This window comes from Hypomesus nipponensis, chromosome 5 (assembly GCF_054491055.1).
Source record: "Hypomesus nipponensis isolate SF chromosome 5, ASM5449105v1, whole genome shotgun sequence".
NCBI lineage: Eukaryota > Metazoa > Chordata > Actinopteri > Osmeriformes > Osmeridae > Hypomesus > Hypomesus nipponensis.
The window spans coordinates 7,424,761-7,444,454 of NC_140365.1; the positions used below are offsets into that span (position 1 = coordinate 7,424,761).

At 52.9% G+C, this 19,694-nt stretch overlaps 1 protein-coding gene and 1 long non-coding RNA gene across 3 annotated transcripts in view; one reads left to right on the top strand and one right to left on the bottom strand.

Annotated features, from left to right (window-relative positions):
- Nucleotides 1-433: 433 nt before the first annotated feature.
- On the top strand, nt 434-4,838 carry LOC146288253 (uncharacterized). Its single transcript, XR_014755113.1, has 3 exons — nt 434-635; nt 1,903-1,978; nt 4,432-4,838. It is a non-coding gene; the product is annotated as an uncharacterized LOC146288253 (long non-coding RNA).
- The window catches only part of auts2a (activator of transcription and developmental regulator AUTS2 a), a 238,564-nt gene continuing 219,624 nt past the window's right edge, over nt 755-19,694 (bottom strand). For both annotated transcript variants that reach the window (XM_084697684.1, XM_084697683.1), the window contains 12 exons: nt 13,188-13,758; nt 11,695-12,017; nt 10,216-10,448; nt 8,868-8,912; nt 7,857-7,952; nt 7,554-7,625; nt 7,038-7,067; nt 4,975-5,046; nt 4,469-4,610; nt 4,082-4,246; nt 3,569-3,809; nt 755-3,463 (listed from right to left, as the gene is read on the bottom strand). In XM_084697684.1, coding sequence (XP_084553810.1) covers nt 2,212-3,463; nt 3,569-3,809; nt 4,082-4,246; nt 4,469-4,610; nt 4,975-5,046; nt 7,038-7,067; nt 7,554-7,625; nt 7,857-7,952; nt 8,868-8,912; nt 10,216-10,448; nt 11,695-12,017; nt 13,188-13,758 — 3,242 coding nt within the window. In that variant the 3' untranslated portion in view covers nt 755-2,211. The remainder of the gene's footprint in view (nt 3,464-3,568; nt 3,810-4,081; nt 4,247-4,468; nt 4,611-4,974; nt 5,047-7,037; nt 7,068-7,553; nt 7,626-7,856; nt 7,953-8,867; nt 8,913-10,215; nt 10,449-11,694; nt 12,018-13,187; nt 13,759-19,694) is intronic.

The following is a 19,694-nucleotide window of genomic DNA, read 5'->3' on the forward strand; positions in this document are numbered from 1 at the left end:
CGCCCAAACCGTACCTATAGACCCGGCGGTACAGTCATAGGTAAGTCTGTTAATATATTAAGCCTTTTGCAGTTGTACAATGGTGTGGCCTTGTGAATGTAAAGCTTTTACAAAACCTCTTGTGTTTCTCTTGTGGTTTGAAAGAAAATAAGAATAATGAAAAAGATATTAAATGGTTGAGAAGCCTTGAGGAGAGAATACATTTCCTGAAAAGGTATAAAATGAGAGAGAATATATATATATTTAAAGAGATGAATCTGGAGGACAGGGATAGTCCCTTTCAGAAATGCACAGTAGAGTCCAGCAGCTCATTTGACCTGACTGATGGACTGTGCCCTTGTATGACAATATCTCAGTAGTGACTCATGTCACGGCTGTATCTGTTATCAGATGGACCTCGGTCTCTTTCAGAATAGACATAACAGAAACTCTTGCTCAATTTCAGTTTCACTCCCATCCTCCACTGGAGACATATACTGCTATATCTGATAGTTCACGCTTTGCATAACCTGATTTTGTTGTGGTTCTGCACCCAGGGGCCATCAGTGATTCCAAATGCAAGACCATCCCACTGACACGTTGTACTGTGTGAACAACCCTGACTGATGATCCTCTGACCCTGACACATCTACCTGGTATGTGTCTGTTAAGTACTAAATCCTCAGACTGTATATGCTATCTGTTCTATCTCTACCTATAGAGTGTAGCACAGACCACACCGTCAGCGAGAGTCATAAACAGCACATGGACAACGTTAGTTCACATTTTTTAATAACATGGCACAATTTACATAACACAAGTTTAAATGAGGATCATGCTGAAGATTCAGTCGCTTTTGTTTTTTTTTCTTCTCATTTTTGTACATGATCTAGAAAGACTTCATTTTTTTACGTACATGATAAACAGCAAAAAAGTTCTTGTTAACAATCTCTTTGCAATACGCATTGACTAACCACTACGGCTCCAGTGGACATTTTTAATGTTGGATTTAAAAAAAACACTGCACAACATGATCTCACAGAGTTTGAAGCGCACAACTAACCCTTCAGTAGACTACTAAAATAGATCTCTGCTCATTAGAAACAAACCGTCCATAGTTCAGACTTGCTTTTTTGTCTTTTTGTTTTGTAGATACAACAACTTAGGATAGCACTTTTAATACACTGTTTGACCAACAGAACTTTTTATCCAAACACGTACTTTACACTCCTTCAGAGGGGGAATTGTGATGTCCTGTTGTTAGTGTGCTGTGGTGTGTTCTCTCCATAACCAGGAAGTATACGGGGGGGAACACAAAGTTCTCTCTCCCTTCAAACTAAATTTGCAGCGGTGACTTGGCAGTTCCCCCCCCCCCCCCCCCAAAACAAATATATAATACCTCTATTACAAGAACTTGAAGGATTGTCACCACGAAAATCTCCTATCTAAGACTTACATTACCACAGATTGTAGCTGGCTCTCCCAGACTGGTTGTCATGGAGTGAAGGGATGTGAACTGAAAGATGAGTGGGGTTGTGGAGAGAACACAGCGTTGTCAGGTGGGGAGGCAGTGTCTGAGGCAGCCTCTGAGGCGGGCCCAGACTGTTGTTGCATAGTTGAATGGGGGAGGTGGTCTCTCTGGTACAACGTTCATCTTGTTCTGCTGCAGCAAGCGAAAACGGATCTGCCCGAAGCACATTCTGCACCTGTTCCTCAACAGTCCTCTATTTACATTTGTTCAAAGTAAAGCTTTCAAAAACACCCTTTTGCATATTTGTACCATGATTTTTTTTTTCTCCCCCCGTAAGGAGTGAGCAATTTGACTGTACACATATCTACACGCTTCCCCTCTCTCGTTGAAGTACCTGTACATTCCAATATTGTCTCTGTGGGGGCTTTCATCTCATTTCTACTTTTCTACAGACCTTCAGCATACTCCAGACCACTTCACCAAACAAGAGAAAGAATACACACAAAAGCAGGAGCCAACTGGAAAAAGGTGTGTAAAATCTCATTTTTTTGTCCCCATCCTTTTGTCCCTTTTTGTACAAAAAAACAACTCATGGTGTATATGTGTGTGTGTTTGCGCGCCCATATCTGTTATTCACAGCTATGTTGGAGTCTGCTTCGCCCAAGGGTAAGTGCTTGGTGTGAGTTCACGATGAGTTGAGGCACAGGGCTGCTGGGTGAGGGGCGGGGCAGTCTAGTCTGGAGTGACAGCCCAAGCTCTCCTCACCGTGCCTCAATGTCCTTGTGGGTGTGTGAGTTGGGCCTGTCCCTGATGTCTGTGCCCAGGGGCGTAGTCCGTCTGGGCGAGCCCGCTCTGGCGCCGTGAGTGGGTATCAGAGGGGGCGGGGCGCTCAGGGAGGCTGTGGGCGGGGTCTTGTTGAGGATGCCGTTCTGGTGGGCGGCGGCGGCGGCGGCGGCAGCCGCCATACCGGCAGCCGCCGAGGGGCTGACCCGGGGGTAGTGCATGCTGGGTAGTCCGGGGGCCATGAGGGCGTGGTGGGGGTGAGGCAGGTGGCCGTCCAGGGCGTGGTGGTGCATGGGGTGGAGGCGGCCGTGCTCGTAGTCCTCCCTGAGCATCTGCAGCCGCTCCCTCTCCTCCAGGTGGGCGCGCTCGTGCTCCCTCCTCTGCTCCAGCACCAGGGGGTGCGGGTGGTCGCGGTTAAAGTCATGGGGCTCCCGGTCCCGGTAGGAGCGCTCGGCCTCGTACAGCCGGGGCCCCGCCAGCCTGTGCAGGGAGTCGTTCCTCAGCAGCAGGTCGCGGCCCAGAGGGTCCCTCCTGTGGATGTCCAGGCCCCTGTAGGGGTCCCTCATGGGGTCCCAGTGGAAGGCCGGGTAGGGGAACCTCTCGGCCCCCGGGATGGGGCTGATGCCCATGAAGGGCGCCACCATTCGAGTCCTCTCCAAGCCACTGATGGCGTTCATGGGGTGGACGCCAGCCATGCCCATGGGCATGGGCATGGAGGAGGGCGGGTGGAGGGTGGGTGTGGGGGCCACATGGGGGGGGTGCTCGGCCGGTCTGTCCGGGGGGCTGTCCTGCTCCTCCTTCCGCTCCTCCTTCACCTTCACCTCGTTCCCGTTGTTCTTCTTGGGGTGCTCGTAGATCGGCTCCCCCTTCTTCTCCGAGACGCCCAGGCCCCCGCTGGGGCGCTCCAGACTGGTCTGACGGATGTAGGGGGACGTCCCGCCCCGGTTGGGGGTCTTGTTCTCGGACACCCGCCCGTCCAGGATGACGGGCGTGTCCTTGTCCCCGTGGTGGTTCTCCTTGAGCTTGTGCTCGTCCGACGGGCTGCGGCCCTCCTTCCAGGACTCGGAGTGCTCGCGCTCCCTGTCTTTGGCCTTGCCGTCCTTGTCCCTGGGGTTGTCAGCGGGGGGCAGGTGGTTCCGGGGGGGCTCCTGGGGCCGTCCGTGGCCCAGCAGGGTGAGGGGGTTGATGGGCACGGGGGACGGGTGGCTGGAGTGGCGCTTCTCCACGTCCCTGGAAAGGAGCACAAACAAGCGAGGTCAGTACAACCGCAAAATTCCACCCCCACTTTCGTGGGCGTCACGCAGCGACGCGTTACGTCAGGTAAGACACACCCACCTGTCCTTGTCGTCCTTGGTGACGGAGGAGGAGTCTCTCTTGTCCGAGTCGCGGTCTCTCTCGTGGGAGCTGACCGAGGCGCTCCTCTCCGAGTCCCCGGGCTTGAGCCAGGGCGGCGGCGTGGGGAAGGAGGGCGGCGTGCGGTGCAGCCGGTTCCACGGCTCGTGGTTGTTGCCGAAGTGCTGCTGTGCGTTGGGGTTGTCTTTATGGCCGAACATGGAGTTGGGCGCTGTTAGGGATTCAACACACGGAAAACACACAACGACGCAAGTTAAAAGGCATATCGACATGGGCCTACATTGTCCATCGAGGTTCAAACTACATGCGTTCCCATCCTATGTAATACTATAGCTTAGATGCTGTTCCTGTTCAACTGTATCTCGGTTAAAGTATAAATTGTTAGAACTTCTGGTCTTTGATTATCTACCCACGTATATGTCGATTTTTGGCAGTGAGTACAAATATGCATACAACATGTCAACTGTAAGGTGTGGCCAGGGAGCTGGAACTCACTTAGTGCCGGGTTCCCCAGCCCCCCGAACGCGGCCGAGCTGAGCGACGCCAGGCCGCCGAAGGAGGGAGGCCTGCTGAACGGCTCGAGGTGAGGGGCGGGGGTGAGGAAGTTTCCGGGGTGGTGGGAGGGGTGACCGAAGGGTCCTGCTGAAGGGTGTGTCGGTCCTGAGGGAGGGAGGGAGAGGAATCATTACCAAGCATTAGGGATGGGGGGGAAATAGATTCACATTCAGTCTTACATCCATTCACAAATTTCAAAAATTGATTTTTTATTTTTATGTAAGCATATATTGATGAGATCATTAATCTCATCAAACTTGAACTCGGATGTTATCTGCTCTGTGTTGCAGGGTAAAGTGTCCTGGGCTCCAAGGTAAACACACTTACCTCCAGCTGAGAAGAGCGTGGCGGGGCGTGCCAAATCATGGGGGTGGTGGATCGCACCAAAGAGGCTGGGGCCCGGGGGCCGGCTGAAGAACTCTGGCTTGAGGCCGAAGTCCAGCTTATGAGGGTCGACCTGCATCTGCTGCTGGAAGACGCCAGGCGGAGTAACAGCACATGAGAAACCAAGCCCTCCACTCAACCTCACATATACAATAGTAGTACACAGCATACTGTAGACAACACCATCTTATGCATTCTACTATAAAATAAATAAAATGTTGGGCAACAATTGACTGGAAGTTAATGGAACAATTAAGAGTTGTCAGACGCTGCCTCAATAAATATGTCTTGATGAAATGCAAGAAGATTTGGATGTCTGTCTCCTTGTTGTTGTTACTGTAATGAACCACTAGATGGCAGTGGTATCAGCTGCACACTCAGCCCTAGTAACAACAAAGCTAAAAAGACCCTCGTTTGATTGAGTCACACAGCATTAGGGGAGGTCTCACCTTTACTTTCTGTTGGTGGTGGTAGATCTGCCAGGCTATGTGCACATGCATCGCACACCACTTCCCCGGTTTCTGGAGACACAAAAAGAGGACATGGTTACCGTCAACAGCTAACATTCAGCAGTCAGAAAACACACATTCTAGCTTACACTGTAGGGCATTTATGTGACTGTGACATGGTGTATGTGCATGGATGGGTCGAAATCCTTGCCACGAGCCAAACCTACATTTGGCTGGGTTTGTTCTTGTGTTACATTTCTACAGAGATGGCAAAGCACACATCCTTCACTCAAGTAGAAGTACAGATCATGTTTAAAAAGACATGAAGGAACTGACCACTTTTTCACTCAAATTAAAGTATAGAAGTATGGGCTCTGACATGTATGTAAGTAGAAAGTATGCTTTACTACTACCGGTTTCAATGTCACACTGGTAACTGGACCTCACATTATATTAATACGTTCATACAAATATACACTAGACATGCATTCGCCAGGAATAATTTTAACACAGACAATTTCGAACATCTCCCTCATGTGTGGCCATGGGTGATCAGGAATGTCTCTATTCTCAGTCATGTCGACATTGCTAACTCCCTCCGTCTCATCCATAACATGATGCCATTCTTGTTGCCTTGCTCCCTGGCAGCTTTGTAGACTATATTACTAACCCCTTTGGTAATATCCCCCAAAGCACACATACCCTTTGGTAATTTCCCCCAAAGCAGACATAACCTTTGGTAATTTCCCCCCAAAACACCCATACTAACCCCTTTGGTAATATCCTCAAAAACACACATACTAACCCCTTTAGTCATTTCCCCCAAAACACACATACTAACCCCTTTGGTAATTTCCCCCAAAACACCCATACTAACCCCTTTGATAATTTCCCCCAAAACACCCATACTAACCCCTTTGGTCATTTCCCCCAAAACACCCATACTAACCCCTTTGGTCATTTCCCCCAAAACACCCATACTAACCCCTTTGGTCATTTCCCCCAAAACACCCATACTAACCCCTTTGGTCATTTCCCCCAAAACACACATACTAACCCCTTTGGACATATCCTAAAAAACACCCATACTAACCCCTTTGGTCATTTCCCCCAAAACACACATACTAACCCCTTTGGTCATTTCCCCCAAAACACACATACTAACCCCTTTAGTCATTTCCCCCAAAACACCCATACTAACCCCTTTGGTAATTTCCCCCAAAACACACATACTAACCCCTTTGGTAATTTCCCCCAAAACACACATATTAACCCCTTTGGTAATTTCCCCCAAAACACACATACTAACCCCTTTGATAATTTCCCCCAAAACACCCATACTAACCCCTTTGGTAATATCCTCAAAAACACATACTAACCCCTTTGGTAATTTCCCCCCAAAACACACATACTAACCCCTTTAGTCATTTCCCCCAAAACACCCATACTAACCCCTTTGGTAATTTCCCCCCAAAACACACATACTAACCCCTTTAGTAATTTCCCCCAAAACACACATACTAACCCCTTTAGTCATTTCCCCCAAAACACCCATACTAACCCCTTTGGTAATATCCTCAAAAACACATACTAACCCCTTTGGTAATTTCCCCCCAAAACACACATACTAACCCCTTTAGTCATTTCCCCCAAAACACCCATACTAACCCCTTTGGTCATTTCCCCCAAAACACCCATACTAACCCCTTTGGTCATATCTCCCAAAACACCCACACTAACCCCTTTGGTAATTTCCTAAAAAACACACACATGCCCAACATGGTAAACAGTGGTTTCAGACCTCTCCACACTGTTATCCTCTAGCAGAGACATCATCATCCTGCTACCTGCTCTCTGTTGTTGTGGAGCTGAAAACACTCGAGTGCTGCGCTCAGTTCATTAAAAACTCTATCGACTCAATCAGACAACACTTATAAGGCAGGCTGACGCTGTAATTAGTTTTTCTAGGTAAGAGTGTGTCAGGTAAGAGAGTGTGTCTGTGTGTGTGGGGAGGGAGGGGAGATGGTGGGGAGGGGATATGACCGCTGATAGAGCACTCTTACCCTGAGAATGGGCCGAAACGGATCCGTTAGCTAGAGACACAGAGAAGGGAGGGAGAGAAGAGACAAGGCTCAGTTATTTAGCTGTCAATCAAGCCATTCTAATTAGCAGCGGAGCATCGTTTCATTATTGGCCAAATTAAAATGTTAGAATTTCCCTTTTAAATGAAGCATTGGGGGAGTAATTAGGAGTGTGTTTTATGAATGTGCCTGCCCTCAGTACACCCCCTGCATATCAATACAGACAGGCTGTTAGACTGCGGTGTGGTAGTACCACGCCAGCGCCCGAGCTAACCAGCCGTAAACACACAATCAGCCACGCAGCACAGCGCGCAGGCTGATCAACACACAACTGATAATGAGCTGCTTGTTGATGATTCGAGAACAGGCTCAACAGGAAGCATCGCTCAAAAATGCTGACGGCCTCTCAAAGTCTGGGGGTGGATTTTAATAACATGGTACAGGGTTTTGTGTGTGTGTGTGTGTGCGCGTGTGTTTGAGTGTGTGTCTAAGACTTACCCTGGGGTCCTTTTGTAAGAGTGTGTGTGGGACTGCGCCGGGTCTGGAAGCTACGTCCAGAGGATTGGAGGTCTGAGGAACACACACGGAACACGCTATCAGACAGCAGCCCCCCGGTAGCAGCCCGCTTCCCAGACGGTCACATGGTAAGTGAAGGACACTTTGGAGGCCGCAGAGTGCGAGTGGCTCTTCATCAGGCCTTGACCGTGTATTCCACATGGTGTGTGTGTGTTTTCATCGACCACTCCCTATGCTGAAACACAAGCGTAGGGCGTGTGTGTGTGTGTGTGTGGTGCTCCGTACCTTAGGCTGAAAGGCCCCCTGCAGCGAGCCGAAGGGTCCAGTGGGGGGGATGACCGGGGGAATGCCGGACACGGCAGGGGGGTAGGAGTGGAACAGCTGAGAAAAGAGAGAGAGAGCAGAGGAGTGAGGACAGGTGTGGCGGTTCACTGAGGCCAGCAGCTGTATGGACTCCGAGGGTCCAGGAGGGCCCCCCTTGCCTTGGAGAGCCCACTCTGACAGCCCCCTTGAGCCCCCAGGCTACCCACGCCAGAACCTCCACCTATTCATCTACACTGGGTGTATGTGTGGAGTCATTAAGTGTCTCTATATGTTCAGCACAGCTACTGGAAAAAGGTAATTGGAGCGTTTCCCCCAACTCCCTTGACAAGAGATGGAATGCTTTGGTTGAAACTAAACAGACATATTTTAATGTAGGAATGAAGGCCATGCAGGGCCTGCCCTGGGTAACCATTCTAACAGCAATAAGAGGTATTAACATAACTGATGGGCGTTATTGCTGCTCTCAGTCACAATGAGCACAACAGCTGAATCACTCTGGATAACAGAGCGCTAATTAAAGCCAGGGGGTCAAGTGCGGTAGATACAAAAGCACGTACACACAAAGACACACACAGACACACAGACACACACACACACAAATACACAGTGCAGCTGTTTCAGCTATTAGCTGTGGGTTGTTCAGTAAATGGCAGCATGTGAAAAATGTTACCGGTTAGCAAACAAGACACAGGATTAGTAGCACAAACATATCTTCCTTCATCTCCATCTCTCTCTCAGTCTCTCTCATTCACAACATAATGCAAGAGCCAAGCAGCCGGACAGTGATGAACTGGATGCTGGAGTGTCCTCCAGCAGCAGCAGATGGGAGATGGCATGAGATCATAAACACACTAGGACACCGACGAGCACGATGAGGTGACATGACAGAGCAAGACGACAGGGTGGGGGGGTGGCAGATGAGGGACTTCCCCAGCGGCACAGATAAAAAAGGCGACGTTGTCAGAAACTCACGCTGTGTCTGTAGAAGGGGTCGACTTTTGTCGGGTATTTTTCAAACTGTTGGAAGGAATGACATAAACACCATTGAGAATGGGAGCACTCTTTCCCCCCTCACACCAAAGCAACAGAACAAAGAGCTGACTCTTAGAACGTGCCTTCGAAAGGACGTTTTTAGGGGACAGGCGTGTATTTTTGCCGCTGAGTCATCTCCGTGCTAGCGGCGACGTTTGAGACTTGAAGGCTTGTTTTGTCGACACTAGACGGGCAGCGATTTGAACGCTCCCTGCTGCCCTGCCTCAGAGAGACCACCCCCCTCCCTTCCTTCCTCCCTTCTTCCCTCCCTTCCTCCCTCCCTCCATTTTGTCCCTCATTCACTGCGTGACTGGAGCCCTGGTGAACTTTGCAGAGCTGCCTCTCATTTAGGGCAGCTTTAGGTGACTTTAATGTGGGTCTGGGGAGAGCGTTCTCCTTCCCCCAAGTCAGGACTAAACGGTGCCATCATAAAAAAAGCTTCTCTTTTAGGCCCTCATTAGCTGTCACCCAGCTAGCCACACAGCGCCTTGGAGGAATCTTCAGAGCTGCCGAAAAAATCTCTAGTCTAAGCAATTTACAGTGGGTCTGTGTGTGCGTGTCTAAGGGACTGCCACCCCATCGCCTACAGTCGCAGACTAACAGCATGGCTCGAACCCAAAGCATTCTCCCATAATGAAACCCCCACACAACTAAATGATGTCATTAAAGCTAGCATGAATAAACCGGTATTATGTTCTCAAAGCTGGCTCGGAATTAAACAACTCGCTCTGGCCAGTTATTGCCAATTTAGAAATAACTGTATTTGAGTTTTGTTGGGGTGGGGGGGGGAGGGGGGGCACATATGCCAGAGAAAACACTAGAAAGGGTTTTGGGGAGAAGAAAGGCATCATTGTGGTTGGAGAGAAACACATGGTCATCATTGAGCACAGCCCACAGAAACCTCTGTTTTCCTCCAGACAGAGTCCTACACACACGCATACTGTACTGTGTAAAATACTCACGTTCTTCAAAACTCACAAAAAACACTTTCCTTTCCACCCCACCCTAACCCACTTTTATACATGTAAAACACTTAACTGCTGCACATGAAAAATAGTATAAACTTCATCCCCAATGACCTCCCTCCCTCCCTCCCTCCCTCCCTCCCTCCCTCCCTCCCTCCCTCCCTCCCTCCCTCCCTCCCTCCCTCCCTCCCTCCCTCCCTCCCTCCCTCCCTCCCTCCCTCCCTCCCTCCCTCCCTCCCTCCCTCCCTCCCTCCCTCCCTCCCTCCCTCCCTCCCTCCCTCCCAAAGGTACCCCTGTTGGAGTTGTGCTCTACTTATCCTCACATTTCTGGCTGGGGTACGCACCATGGGCGGTGCAGGGGTGGGCATGATGGCGTGGGGGAAGGGGGTGAAGGTGTGCTGGTGGGTGTGCTGGTGGGTGTGTTGGTGCTGGTGCTGATGCTGGTGCTGGTGGAACTCTGTGCGCAGGTATGGGGGCGGACCCAATGAGGCGCCGCGGTCTGCACTCTGGGAGGCCAGGAAGCGAGTGTTGAGTTCCTGACGCAACAGGTCTTGTTCTGGATTGGTGGAGGAGAGAGAGAGGAGATGGAGACAGAGTGGTAGGGGTGTGAGGTAGGGTTTTCATCGCGGCTGTTTGAATGACTTGTAACCTTAAACAATGCTACAATCTTAAAGTAAGTCATAATCATACAAAGAATAGATATCATACTGATCAAAAATGTACAATTGTGCAACTTTTCTCCAATAAATAAGAGGATGGATCTTAATCTTAATCATGTTGACCTATGTATCAGTGCTTAGAATTACTGTAGAACTAAACTCTTTAGGCACAAATATTTATTGGCAACCGAATCCAGCCTTGCACAGACCCGGTTATCCATTGGCACAAGCTCTCAAACACAAACCCAAGAACATTTTATATTTCGCTCTCTGTCCAAATTGAGCAAATTGCCCAAGAAAAGTTATTTTCTCCAGAGTAACCGTATAATTTGTATTCCACAGTAATTCAATGCACCGTTTTATACATTTATTTCTATCTTTTATTGAGTTATGGGGGAGGGGAAATTGTTTTTTTTCTTCATAAAAATGTCATTAGAATCTTTGAACAATATCCAGCCTGGTTCATTGTGTATCGACTAAATTGATTTCTCCTAGATGAACACATTTCCCTGTGAAAATGAAATGGCAGTGAGCGTTACTAAAGCCTTCCATTCCTCCTCGTCCACCCTGACCCTGACATTTAGCTTGATAACGCCCTGTCAAAACACTGAGAGCGTGTAATCACTTTTACACCAAGGCATAATTGGCTGGTGTCTGTCATTTGTGTGTGAAGCCAGGGGCCCATCCATCAAAGCTGGCAGCGAGAGAGAGCGAGACAGAGAGCGAGACAGAGAGAGAGAGAGAGAGAGAGAGAGAGAGAGAGAGAGAGAGAGAGAGAGAGAGAGAGAGAGAGAGAGAGAGAAACAAAGGGAGAGAGTGTGTGCTCCTGTCCACACCGTCACACATCGCCCCCCAGAGCCCCTGTGGAATCTTGGAATCTTAAAACGACTGTCGCTGTCCTTCATAAATGATCACCAAGGTAACATTCTGCCCATCCGTCTGTCTGTCTGTTTGTCTTCCCCTCACGTGTTTCCATGGCTATAACACTCACACACGCACATCTCACAGAGCATGACAGGGCTAGCATCTGCCACAACAGCCCCTGCATAATTCACGACTCTTCGTGTGTTCAGGCAGCTGTCGGGTGCGCTTCCTCGCCGCTCCAGAGGGGGGCGTTGTGGCTGCATGGGGGCGCCGGCTTACCTGAGTAGGCACTCCCAGCGGCAGGGTGTCCAGGGACCGGCAGGGTACTAGACGTCAGTGGCGGTGGTGGGGGCAAGGCCGCTGGAGGCGCAAACATATTGGGGTGATGTGGGTGTGGCGAAGACTGCAGGGCCTGAGGGAAGCCGTGGGGAGCGTTCTGGTTGGCCGGCAGGGGCAGGGGGAAGCCGTGGGGAGCGTTCTGGTTGGCCGGGAGGGGCAGGGGGAAGCCGGCGGCGGCGGCGGAGGGCGGGAGGTGGTGTAGGTGTGGGGGCGGAGCCTGCTGGCCGTGGGGGGGCTTGCCAGGTGTGCTGCTCCTACTACTGCTGGGGAGAGAGAGAGAAAGGGAGGGAGAGAGAGAGAGGGGGGTTGGAAGAGAGGAGGGTTAATTCATCGGACTCCCTTTACGCCATCTGTTTCTTCGCCGTCCTCCATCTGAAGACAAACACAGGGGCGCTCCACCCTGTCAAAAGGCCACGGCTGCATCGCCGTACGAAGGAACCACGCCACCTTCACAAGCCACTCCAGTACATGCGCCGCTAGCAAACACCACCGAAGCGGCGTCTGTCTTCAAGTTAAGCCAGATGCAGTAGCATGGAACAGAGAGAGAGAGATAGAGAGAGAGAGAAAGAGAGGGAGAGAGAAAGAGAGAGAAAGGGGGGGGGGAGAGGGGGAGAGAGAAAGAAAGAAAGAGAGAGAGAGAGACAACTTCTAGCGTGCGGGCATGTGTTCCCCCTGAGGACCCTGGAGGAGCCTGTGTCTCGGTGTCTTACACACACTAAAGCCCTGGAAGCCGGTCTGCCCGTCTCCACTGTGGTCCCATGATTATGCACAGTGACTGCCAGGCCTGCTGGCTGACTGGCAAGGCTGGCGTTGAGGGAGGGGAGGGAGGGTGGGGGGAAACGAGCGCCAGCTCCCCAGAGCCTGAGAGCTGGAGCAGCTTTCACTGGGACTACAAAGGGGCCTCTGGAGGGGGGGAAGCTATCCTGGAGCTCTGAATTAATGGAGAGCGTTCCAGCGAGCAGGCTGAGGCTGGAGCCTGGGCGCACCACTATGTGGGGAGCAGAGCATATCCGTCGACAAGAGAGCCTGCTTGTGCGTGTGTGTGTGTTTGTGACAAGCCGTGCTGGAGGGCTAGGGAGAACGCGGATGACAATGTGGGTGGGTAATAAATCAAAGGCACTTATCTCTCAGCACGAGTGCCGTTTTACCCACCCTGTTGACAATCAGCGCTATTGTGCGGCAGGGAGAGGTTCAGCTTTTCCAGACAATAATTTACATACCGATATGGTATCAGAGTTCCGGCGCTTTCAGTTTAAGAGGGACTTGGGTATTTTGAAGAGTGTTGGAGTGTGTGTGTGTGTGTATGCCCAGGTTCAATGCTATTACATTGTAGCCCACTTAAAAACCAAAGTGCACAAAAACATAGGCTGGAACTCAAACAAGCTCAACGAGAAAATCTACTTTTGTCCAAGTGTGGTAAAGATGGTGCTCACCTGTGCCCGTTGAGGGTGAGGTTGCTATTGTAGTTAGACAGCGGGCGAGGATGGCAGCGGGAGGGGGGCCGGTGGGGCCCGGCCTGGCTGGGGTGGTGATTGTGGTGGGTTTGTAGAACTGGAGATGGAGGGTGGTGGGGGTGGAGGTTGGGCGTGGGCGGGGGCCGGGGATGGGCTTTCTCAGGTTGGTGCTGGGGCCGCGGAGGGTGGGCCTGCGAGGGCTCGTGGCCCTGGGCGAGAGGCAGGGCTGCGGGGGTCTGAGGCCTGAGGAGAGCCTCGGAGCGTGGGGGCAGGTGGGCCTGGGCCTGGCTCTGGCTCTGGGCCAGCCGCGGGGGAGAGGGCTGGATCTGGGGGCCGGGGGGTGGGGCCAGAGGCAGGGAGCGGACGGCCGCTCGGGCCTGGGGGGGTGGAGGCTGCTTGGGGCCGCTGGGCGCAGGAGGCTGGACGTCCCGGCAGCTCTCCTGGCTCTTCTCCTGACTCCGCTCTAGGCCTGACACCTTGGGGAGGGCCGGGCCGCAAGGCTCCTGGCTGCCATTGGTGGAGGAGAGCGCATCAACGCTGAAATCTGGAACTAGAGAGAGAGAGAGAGGGGGGGGGAGCACAAGAGAGAGTGAGAGACTGGTCAGATTTCAGCACACCACTAATTAGGCAGCTAAAACTGTCCCGCATCAAAAATCAGGAAGTAGAGAAAACACCGCAAAGAGAACTCCTACACTGATTTCCTCTGACTTACCAGAGAACATGCCAGAACATATCGAGCTGCAGGAAAACATCGGACCAGATCAAGCCTTTCACAAACGTTACCATGTGTCTCTACAACGACGGTTCAGACGTCACGGTGCAGATGTGTGTACGTGCGTGCGTGTGTAATGAGCTCATTCCCGGTGTAAATGATGATTACCAGTCCCAGAGAGGCCGCCACTACCGGGTGTGTGAGTGAGTGATGGAGCCTCGACAGTGTCATGTCTGTGTAATTGCCTCCGCGTTATTGTTCGACGTGATGTGTGTGAGCCCGCGCGCGTGTGTGTGGCACAGCGGTGTTCTGCACTAACAGACAAGGCCCCTCAGAATATGAACTGCTCTCTCACACAACCACACACACACACACACCGCCCCCGCTGTGACAGCATCTGGGCCTATTCACTTGTAATACAAGTCCCCACGTTCCAGCCCTCACACACACACACACACACACTCTAATATCATCCCCAGGGCCTAACTACAGAGCACTTCTGCGGTTCCTGTTCCAAGATCTTGTAAGTCAGAAAACTGTGGTTTAATATATACACATAGTTCATCTTTGGGCCTTTAAAAAGCTATGATGCTCCGATATGCCCTGTGCATATGGAACATAGCTTTAAAACAGCCTTCAGTAGAGACCCACTCATTACACTGCATCCTGTAGTCGGTTCTGGTGTTCTGGGGCTAGGCAGAGAGGCTCATGGGGGATGACAGTGCATACATCTCCCGTAATTAACTCTCTTCCCTGGCCTGGGCCTCTAGGGATGGGGGGGTGGGGTTAAATCCCTTCTCCGGCAGCGCAGAGCTGCGTTGATGAGCCCCGATTCCCCTGGGTGAGGGCCTGTAGAGAGAGAGCGAGGGTGTGTGTGCGTGCGGAGGGAGGGGGGGGGGGGGGTGGTACTCGACTGGCAGGCTGAGGCCTCTCTGGGGAGGACCCCCCACCCCCTCCACCCCCATCCTCGGAGTACCGGTGTCCCCCTGGGCCCAACCGAGCAAGCGCTAACACCACACAGAACTGAGCGCGACACGCCTCAGCTAGCACGGTCTATGGCGGGCCCCTTCCACTGGCATTAGCATGTAAAGCAGGGTGTTAGGGGCCCCCGCACATGTGACACCATCATTAGGGGTCAGCGAAGCTACTGCCTGCTGCCAGATGAGGATCAATACAGGCTATAACTGCTATTGACTACAAGTCCCAGGAGGCCTGTCACTGTGCCAGACATCTGGCAGGCTGACTGAGACAAAAGACACACTTGCCAGAGATCTGTTGATCCCATATGACCACCGCGCTTCACAGAGCAGACCCCCCAAACAAACACTGGCTGGGAGACAAGAGGGTTAGGAGGAATTCACCACTGCCAACATTCAACCCCTCAGGCTAGCTCAGACTTTTCATGAAATCTTCCCAAGTCCCGATAGACATCTCTGTCCTTCCCCCGCCCTCCCCCCACGCACGCCAAACAAGATGCCATCTTGGGGCCGCGGTGCATCGAGTAAATCCATATCAGTGTCCGCAAGCCTGCCTCCTCCTATGCCCGACCCCACGAGGGCTCCCCCCCCCCCTTCACAAACACCTCAGCAGAAGGAGGGAAAACTCCCTAATTCTCCCCTCCCTCCCCAGTCGTCCTCCCCCCTGGGCATCCAGGGGCTTGTTTTCAGGAAAGTGTGAACGTGTTGAAGTGACGGTGGTCTGTCCTGCTTGTAATGAAGACCCCAGGGCCCGGCTTGGAGGATGAGCTGCCCCCCCACCCTCCCCCCCGCCTCCCACAAGGCTTCATTTGTCAGTCTCCTTAATCCCAGGAAACAAATACAACCAACCCTCCCCCTCCCTCCCCAGGAAGAGCCAACCTTGCTGTTTTCGCCTCTTACGTTTCATTATTCTCGATTCCTTAAGTAGTAGGTGGGTCCTGTGGACATGGGGGGGGGGGGGGGGGTGATTAGACATGAAGGCCTGGTGGGGAGCCAGGGGCTGGATTTGAGGGGTTAAGAGGGGAGTGGGGGAAGGGGGAGCAGGGATGTGGAGGGGCTTTGTGTGGGTCAGCAGGGTCTGTGTGTGTAGCCGAGCCTGGTGTCAGGGGACGCACCGAGGGACTTAGGAGTGCAAGTCATTAACCGGGGGGGCGAGACACCTCTTACCCCTCGCAGAACAACAGGAACACACCCCACCCCTCTGCTGAGGGGGGAGGGGGGGTAACAGGGGGAGAGACAAAGAAAGAGGAGAAATGAGGGCCGCTCAGAACACGAGATGAAGAGCATGGGGCTACCTCGAAAAAAGGACGCTTCCGCCGTAGCGACGAGAGTGAGAGATTCCATCTGAATCATGTTGGTCATAGACACTGCCTATAAAACGGTTACAACACAGCTGTCTACGTTACACCATCCTCCAAACAGCTAGTCCACACCTGTCCTAATAAAAAACACTTTCCTATGCTACACACAAACACACACACACACACACACACACACACACACAGAGATATAGAGAATGCGTCTCCCTGCAGTCTTGGAGACCTCCTGACAGATTTATGAGGGAAGAGACCTCTGCGACACGCCTGGACTCCGTCCTTCTCTGCCCCTTCTCGCCCCCCCCCCCATCTCTTCATTCCTCCTACAAATAGCCACCTCTCACATTCTATACCCACACGCTCACCTGCAGGATCCAATCACGTCAGGGGTCACACAGGCTCAATCACACAAAACCAACAAGCTAACACTCACAGGGTGAGTGTCTGACCCTTCATCTCTCTCTCTCTCTCTCTCTCTCTCTCTTCTCTTTCTCAATGATCTCCCTCCTTGCATCCCTCTCTCTCTCTTTCTAAGAGGCTGGTGTCTGTCTGAGCAGAGCAGACCTGAGCAGGAGTGACGTGAGGGAGGCTAGGCTGGCTGACCCAGGCTGCTGACCCAGGCTGCTGACCCAGGCTGGCTGACCCAGGCTGGCTGACCCAGGCTGCTAACCCAGGCTGGCTGACCCAGGCTGGCTGACCCAGGCTGGCTGACCCAGGCTGGCTGACCCAGGCTGGCTGACCCAGGCTGGCTGACCCAGGCTGCTGACCCAGGCTGGCTGACCCAGGCTGGCTGACTCAGGCTGCTGACCCAGGCTGCTGACCCAGGCTGGCTGACTCAGGCTGCTAACCCAGGCTGGCTGACCCAGGCGTGGTGGTGCGTCTGGGTGCGCCTGCCTCCCAGGACGCGGAGCTGTCCGGGCGGCTCAGCGTCACACACCCAACCTCCAGCATGCACTGCTAATCCATCTGAGTCTAACCCGGCCGCCGAGGCCCGCTCGTGGACGCTTCCCCGCTCCGCAGCCCCGGGGGCCCAGTGCGCCGGAGACGTCTCCCTCTGTCACAACCAGCTCGTTTTCTCCTCCTCTTTCACAGCCTCTCAGGTGTCCGTCAGATAGGCGGTGAGACGGAGTGCTAATTTTCATTTAGCCTCGTCCGTGTTGCCCTCTTAAAGTTAAGTGACTCCCGTAAAGACTTAGCATCGCATGGAGGTTAGGGTTACTGGCAACACCGGGCAAGCTGACAACTATGCACCTGTTGAGGGCTTCTAGGGAGACAAGTGGTGCCAGGGCAAGCCATGCCAGGAAACAAGCCGGGATCAGCCACCGGAGGCCCTGTCACTGCCCTGTGGGTGGAGACACTGGAGCAGGTACCTTGTGGGCATTGTTGCTGGGTGGTGTCGTAACTGACCAAGTCCCTGTTGTGTGGGTGGAGAGGGGGGTGGGGCGGGAGGTTGTGTCCATGACGAGGCAGTTTCAGCGGGGGACCGGTGGAAGACGAGCCACCCTGTGACAGGTCGCTGACAGCCATAATCCCAGCTGTCTGTCACATCTGACAGATGCCTTTGGATCTCTCTCTCTCTTTCTCTCTCTCTCTCTCTCTCTACCCAACCCTCCCCTCTCTCTCTCTCTCTCTCTCTCTCTCTCTACCCAACCCTCCCTCTCTCTCTCTCTCTCTCTCTCTCTCTCTCTCTCTACCCAACCCTCCCCTCTCTCTCTCTCTCTCTCTCTCTCTCTCTCTCCCTTTCTGCCTTTATCTCTCCTCTATTCTCTTGCCACAGTAAGCAAAATCCGTCCCAGGCTGCTGTGCTTCAGGGGAGATGCATCACTCTCTGCACTTTCTGAACTCTTCCGACATTCTGCAGCCAAAGCAAGGCTGCGAAACGGAAGGCCGCACTGCAGCCAGGGATCGAGAGAAAATCAAGCGAAACAGATTAATTTGGTCTAGACAGAGCAGCGTGGGCGACATTTTCGTCGCTCCCCTGCCCCCACTTTCTTTTCCACTCCAAGTCTTCCAGCCGGACTCACAATTACGCACTTAAACAATGGCGGTGTTGTTCGGCGACTGCCCCTCGTCTCACCTCCCCTCCTCCTGCCTACTGCTGTTTTTCTCCCCCGGAAAAAAACAAACGGACAAATACAAGAGGGGGAAGGCTGACTGTTTGCTTGAGTCAAATTAACTAAAGAATACATGGTGCCCGAATGCACTTCCCTCCTCTGACAGAATCCCATTCTCCATCTGTCCATCTATGTAAACATTCATTATAATCAGTCGTTCCCTCGGCAGGCAAGGGGCTGTAGAGGGCTCCTGTGTTGTCAGAAGGCTCCATGAATAAAACAAGAGGACACACAGTCCCGGATGTGCTCGGCAAAAGGTGTCTCTTGTTTCGAAGGAGTAACCGCACTGCAGCCCGTGGAGAAAGCAGCCTGGAAACCCATTCGCCTCACAAGAGGGGATCCAGCTCGCTTCTCAGCCGGGTTCATGTTTTGTTAGGCAACAAAATGAGGCTCGTAATTGGGCGGGGTGGGTGGGTAAGGGGGGCTGCTGACTGTGTGGTGACCAGAGTGCCGCTGGACCTCCCTGCTGGCTGGAGGGCCTGTTTATTTACTCCCAACCAAGCCTGCAGTCAGATACCCGGCAGAAGTCTTTAACACATCCCTCCCACACCCATGAGGAACAATAAACACTCCTCTCTTCCCCCCCCCCACACACACATCTCCTCTCTTCTCTGTCAGTGTGTGTGTGTGGTTCCCTCCACCGTGGGACGGCAACCCTGTCTGTCAGCGCCAACGAGGCAGTTGGAAGGACACGGCCCACAATGCACCTCGACACCAGGCCGTCTGAGGGAACGCTTCCTGTTTCGGAGCCCTATACTCGGCGACGCTCGCCTGCTGTTCCAAGTCAGAGGCTAATGAAATGTTTACAGCAGCTTGAGCCAAACTACCAGAGACGCCGACTTAAGGCTGGGGCCGTAACGTGACTCCCTCTCTGCAAAGCCCCGCGCCTGTAACCGCACCTCAGGGAGCTTAGCCCCCCCTCGCCACACTGCCCAAACCTCTGAGAATCCCCAAAGTATCGCCCCCGCTTGTCCCTCTCCGGTTTTAAGGCCTTAAAAGCATTAGCAGCGGCAGGAGCGATGACACCGCCCTCCCTGATCCCAGTCTCCAGAGTGTCGGAGCAGCCCACAGCTATGTGCTCACAGCGCCCAGGCATGCGTGTTAGACATGCCCAGTAAAAAAGGGCCCTTTGGCTGGGCCTGACAGTAATGGCCCCCACCCCCCTCAGAGCTCATCCATGTCAGCAGCCAAGGGTAGGAGGGGTGTGGGTTACACACCAGGCCTTACCCCCCTGAAGCTTGGAGGGGCTGAGGGACGAAGGCAGGCCTGGGTTACCAGCATTACCCTCCGCAGGGGAGTGGAAGCCACACAGACATCCATCCAGGGTTGGAAGGAGAAACTATTCGGGGGCTGTTTCCCCCCCGGGA